This window comes from Adiantum capillus-veneris, chromosome 10 (assembly GCF_014529385.1).
Source record: "Adiantum capillus-veneris isolate H3 chromosome 10, ASM1452938v2, whole genome shotgun sequence".
NCBI classification, from domain to species: domain Eukaryota; kingdom Viridiplantae; phylum Streptophyta; class Polypodiopsida; order Polypodiales; family Pteridaceae; genus Adiantum; species Adiantum capillus-veneris.
The window spans coordinates 21,986,104-21,992,381 of NC_140940.1; the positions used below are offsets into that span (position 1 = coordinate 21,986,104).

General features: G+C 43.6%; 1 protein-coding gene across 1 annotated transcript; it reads left to right on the top strand.

Moving 5' to 3' along the window:
* Positions 1-1,518: 1,518 nt before the first annotated feature.
* On the top strand, positions 1,519-5,600 carry LOC147448538 (uncharacterized). The gene is made up of 2 exons (XM_086521106.1): positions 1,519-5,083; positions 5,169-5,600. The coding sequence occupies exons 1-2, from the start codon at positions 2,410-2,412 to the stop codon at positions 5,495-5,497; spliced, it is 3,003 nt and encodes a 1,000-aa protein (XP_086377232.1). The 5' UTR covers positions 1,519-2,409; the 3' UTR covers positions 5,498-5,600.
* The last annotated feature ends 678 nt before the right edge of the window (positions 5,601-6,278 follow it).

Sequence of the window (6,278 nt, forward strand, 5' to 3'; positions counted from 1 at the left end):
ATATTGCTACATTAATCAATTGCGATAATTAATTGGTATAGGCATTCAAGAGAAGAAAAATTAGATACTAACACTGTGTAGAGGGTTGGATTTTTTAATGTCAACCCCCTTGAATGGACTTTTCCAATGAGAAATTACAAGTACATGCAACAAGAAATTATAATCTATTGAAACCTTCATTAATTACCATGTGCTCTGTGAAAGTTTAGAACTTCACAAATTGTGTAATTACTAGCTAGCTTTTCCATTTTGCACTTGCAATAGTGACCTCTCCCCAAAAGGCATTTTATTACAAGAATCAGTAGCCCTATGGAGAGGGTAAGAGGTCTATGATCACTGATATGACTAAACACACACAAAAAAAACCACAATTTGCAAATAATTGGAACACTTTATGGCTTCAAACGACTTGAATAACTGAATTGTATCATAGTGAAGAGAGAAAGAGAAGATGTCGTAGTGGGATGTCCCTTTATATAGTTAGTGGCTTTGAACTACCACTGTCAGCACCCTTGTTCCGGTATTACTTTAAAGTCTTCCTGTACAAGGAGTCGAAGGGCTGAAACCTGACAGTTACTATTCATGCAATCATGTGGCATTAATATGCAAATACTATGTGTTCTAATGAAGGGGTAGAGGTTGTTTGTATATGCCTGGCGGGCCGAGAGCAACATAAAAGTAGGGGCACCCAAAACTCAGTCGCACCCCCTCCCCTCGTTTTTATAGGTGATCCATAAAAGGCAAGAAATTATTATATCAATTTTAGGATGTCAACATTTTATATTTAAAAGTTGCAAAAAAGGGGGAAGTGGAAATAGCTTTTTGTGTTAAAAATTTACAAAACAAACGCTTTTTTTATAAGTTCAGTTTTAGAGAGAGTCTATTTTTAGAAAGATTTTTTTATATTTTAAAGACAGAATCAACAAATTAGAGAGAGAAAATTTACAATATAGAGAGAAAATAAATAATTCAAGTTTAGAGAGGAAGAGAATCTAGAGAGAGAAAATCAATGTGCGTTATAATAGATTATGGCTTTGACGATGAGACTCGTATGAACCATCAAGAGAGAGAGAGAGAGAGAGAGAGAGAAAGAGAGAGAGAGAGAGTTTACGATTGGCCAAGAAAACTCAATGATCAGTTGTGTCTATAACCTCTACACAAAAACCCTAATCCTAAAACCCGTCGCACATTGTCCTCTAAAATCAAAGCAATCGTCTTCAATTACAGAATATAGAAAGAAAGAGAAAGAAATAAAAGAATATCCATGCATCTTAACATTTTCATGATGTTTCACCGAATTAAATCCTGTTTGTGATCATTCATTCATGCATACATGTGTAGTGATGGTAGTATGCATAAAAGGGATACGCTAGCTACAGACATCTTGAGTGCGTACGAAAATTTGTTATGTGGCCGATATCATAGAGGATCGCACACCCAAGATCATCATAATCTTTGTCTCTTATAATGTGCATATATGTTTTTGTGTGGACTCCATATTGTGAAGAATACCAAGAGATTTCTCTTTGCTTTGTATATACAGATATTGGTGAATAATGATCAATAACTTTTTCTTTTCATGAGCTTTGATGGTCCTTGGATTTGTGTTGTTTTTTATGCTTTTTGAAGAGTCTCTGGTACATATTTTGTCTCCATACAAAAGGGTATGATTGCTATTTCCTCATTGGAATGCAATCAAGGAATATGAACCACCATGAAGGTGCAAAGTGTCATATAATGTGTCCTAGATCCATACTAAAAAGTATTGATGAATGTGTCCATATTCAAAGGAAAAAATATTTGTGCCACCTTGAAGGATTCTGTTAAAGTATCCCATGCATCAACTGTGACTAGATAGCATTCAAGGTAGTAGCTATAGGGAGAGGTTGTGAGCCCAGAAGATGAGTATCCCAAACCTTCTACATAATCAATAACATAATGCAACAAATCATAGTAAAGACCATATCCCGGTAATGTAGATCCAACATATGGTTGTGTGCCCTAACATAATCGACGGCTGACTATGAGGCTCCAAATAATTGTTACTGAAAAGCTAGTCTTGCTGCCAAGACCAATGCCGCAACTGGCACACTAGACAGTGCGAACACTGCACTCAAAGAAGAGTGACTCCCAATCAGTCTGTGGACAAAAGTGGTAGTTACTAATCATTTTCAAACTCTCCACCTGGGTTACTGTACCGAGGTCAGGCAGGCCATGGTATGGTTGAGTGCTCAGATTCTCGGGTTGTCGTGCCAAGAGAATAAATAAGAGAACAAAGAGACCTTCTTCTCTCTCTATTTAGTTTGAACAGCGCACTGTAATTATTTAAGCACTCTTTGCAGCACCAACGCCACCACCCTTCATGGCCATGCCTGCTAGAGTCGCAAATTAGACTCCCACAATTGATCTATGGCCACCTCCCTATTCCATTGCACTCTTGCATGGTGTTTCTTCATTGCCCTGTCCTCCGTAACAGGGGCCTGTTGCACCCTTCTCACTTCCACAGAAGAGCAGCGCATCCTGCTCAGCTTCAAGATCCAATTGCTCGATGAAGCCAACCTGCTGAGCAACTGGGTGCTTAGCAGAAGCAATGAAAGCAATGGTGCTTGCTCATGGACAGGCGTCTTGTGCACTCACGGCGGTGACCACAACACGAAAAATGTATATGGCCTCAACTTCTCACACTTCGAGTTGCAATGGCAGCCTGGCATTGCATCCCAGGATATAGCTTTCTCGGCTCTCTGCCGTCTTCCCTGCTTCACAGTCTTGGACCTCACTGACAATAATTTCTCCAGCAACTTCCCTGCAACACTCCACAAATGCACTGGCATCCACACTCTGTCCCTTTCCTACAACCTGTTTCAGGGTAACCTGCCTACTTTCATAGACAGGCTGGGTGCCCTTCAACATCTCGACCTCTCCCGCAATTACTTTTCAGGCTCCATCCCAGCATCCTTTGGACGTCTGTCAAGCCTACAAAATCTCAAGCTTCATCAGAATTGCTTAAATGAGACCATTCCTCCGTTCCTGGGCAATCTCAGCAACTTGCAGACCTTGTATCTTGCCTACAATCCATTTTCCAACATGGCAAACATCCCACCAGAGCTGGGGAACCTTACAGAGCTTGTGGACCTCTGGCTTGCCGACTGCAATCTGCATGGCGTGATCCCTGCCTCACTCAGTAACCTCTTTAAGCTGTTAAACCTGGACTTATCCCAAAATATGCTAGGAGGAGAACTGCATCCGAGCCTTATGAATCTCAAGAGCCTGAATCAACTTGAGCTCTACCGTAATCAGCTTGAAGGTCCCATTCCTACAAACATAGGCAATCTCACTGAATTAACCAACATTGACATATCCAGAAATTTGCTAACAGGCCACCTTCCTGCCTCCATCTCCTCGCTCCACTACCTTCAGAGTCTCCACATTTCTCACAACTACCTCACAGGCCCCTTCCCCTCCGGCCTTGCATTCATTACCAGTCTGATAGAGGTATTTGCCTTCAACAACAATCTCAGTGGAGCCCTCCCTCCAAACTTGGGTGCAGCGTCTAAGCTGGAAAAGCTGATTGTGTATTCTAACAGCTTAACAAAATCTCTGCCACCTGCTTTGTGTGACCGAGGAGCTTTGCAAGAAGTGCAACTCAGCAATAACAGGTTCAGTGGAGGTATCCCGTCGACATTCGCAAAATGCCCCCCTCTTCAGCGTGTGCTGCTTGACAACAATCAGCTATCTGGCTCCGTGCCTCCTGGTCTTTGGGGCTCTCCTGCTCTGTTTCTTCTGCAGCTCAATGACAACTACCTCATTGGTGGTATCGGCTCCGAGATTCGCAATGCTGAGAACTTGTCCACTCTAAGACTTAATAGCAACAGTTTCTCTGGCAGCCTACCCATAGAGCTCTTCAATTTAAGGAACCTTACTTATCTCTCACTCTTCCACAACCACTTTTCAGGCACCATCCCACCAGAGATTGGCAGGTTAAAACATCTCTCTAACCTTTACATCCAATCGAATGCCTTTTCGGGTGCAATCCCCCAGGCACTTGCTTTATGTACCCAACTAAATGTCCTACAGCTCGCTGATAATCAGTTCTTTGGTGTGATTCCACCCTCCCTTGCAAACCTCTCTACCATGACCACTCTCAACTTGTCTCACAACAATCTCAGTGGACCCATCCCAGCTGAGCTCTCCGCACTAAGCCTAACGAACTTTGACCTCTCCTACAACCACCTATCAGGCCCTATTCCATTGGCCTTTTCCAACACAGCTTTTGACAAGAGCTTTGCAGGAAACACCGATCTTTGTGGGCATTTCAAACTCTGCCATAGCACTAGGAAAAAGCCCACATCAAAACGAATCATGGCCTTAGCATCTTCCATATTTGCAGTGGCTTTCATATTCCTGATTGGATGCAGCTTGAAGATGTACAGCATATACAGACTCCATAGAAGGCAGATGCTCGACTGCTCAGCCATAAACACTTGGAAGATCTTCACCTTCCACAAGGTGCAATTTGAAGACCTTGACATTGTGAGATATCTAGATTATGGCAATCCAATACTTGGCAGTGGCGGTGCTGCCACAGTTTACAAGGTTGTGCTGAGCAACGGCCAGGCAGTTGCCGTAAAGAAGATTAACAAGGTAACCAACCATGGGGGAGGCAGTGACAACAAGGAATTTGATTCCGAAGTAGCAACACTCGGAAAGATCCAGCACAAACACGTTGTAAAGCTACTTTGCTGCTGCTACAATAAAGACACCAAACTCTTAGTATATGAGTACATGCCCAATGGTAGCCTAGGTGACTTAATGCACCACAGCACTCTTCTGCATGGCTCAAAGAGCAAACCATTAGCTTTGGACTGGCCCAGCAGATATAGAATAGCACTGGGTGCGGCTGAGGGTTTGGCATACCTTCATCATGATTGTTCTCCCCCCATTGTTCATCGGGATATTAAGTCCAGTAACATTCTCTTGGACGCCCATCTCAATGCATACATAGCCGACTTTGGGATAGCCAGCCTGATGGAACGCTACTCTGCCGAGTGTTGCTATGCTGCTTTTTACGGCTACATTGCACCAGGTAAAGCGTCATATTGTGCAAGACAATGTCAAAACTTCATCTTGTATATCATGTGTAAGGCTGAAATGTGCGAGATGTCATGCAGAGCATGCATACACCCCCAAAGCGACAGAGAAGAGCGACACCTACAGCTTCGGAGTGGTGCTGTTGGAGATGGTGACGGGGAAAAGGGCGGTGGCGCGGGAGGTGTTTGGAGAGGGCATGGACATTGTGAGGTGGGTAAAGGTACGGCTTGCAGATGGAGAGGCGTGGGAGGTACTCGACGAAGAGCTTGCCGTATGCTGGCGAGAGGGAATGCTGAGGCTTCTGAGTGTGGCCCTGCTATGCACGCGCTCTGTGCCTGCGAGCCGCCCCTCCATGCGCACGGTGGTGGCCATGCTGCTAGAAGCACAGCCTATTATTAACAACAAATAGTTTGCGACCTTGGTGTTTCATATCTCTAGTAATCTTTGTGGGCTTGGTAGGGAGTTGCTATTGAATATATATTACCGATAATGGACTCTAGTACAGAGAGATGCACAGTTAAACCAAAATTGTGTTATGATTTATTATTTAGGCATGAAAATGAAGACAGGAGATGCTACCCATTTTGAAAATAAAAGATTAACAAGAATCTTTTGAAGACATCTTCACTCGAATTCTAGGAAGGGACTCGGAAATCTCTCTCTCTCTCTCCCCCCCCCCCCCCGCCCCAAAGATCTTCTTCTTGCAGATATTACGTGTTGTTGTCTCTTCTTCTTGCAAATATGGCATGTAAGGCAGCCCTTGAAATATCTGCTCTTGTAATGCGTGAAACATGCACATGAGGGACTTTCTCTCTCTTAGAGGCATGCAAAGAGAGTAGTTATTGTTAGGTATGGAGCCTGATTTATCCCTTGTAATTTTTTGCATTAAAAACACATACTTGTAAGGCCCCCGTTAAGAGGAGAAGCCATAGTGTATGAAGAAAAATTACTCATCGGAAACCAAAATTTCCACGACCAGTCCAGGTAAAATTTTCACGTCGGAATATTATGGCCAGATGGAGAACGGAAAGTGGTCGAGAAACGACCGGTTGTTTGGCCGGTTGGTCGTTGGTCAGTAGTCAATGGCCGGTGGCCGATTTCAAACACGGGCTTGTCTTCTCAAGGACGGCCACATATGGGCGGATTGGAGGGTCCAATTTGGACTTGTCAACACAAGGGCAGCTACACAC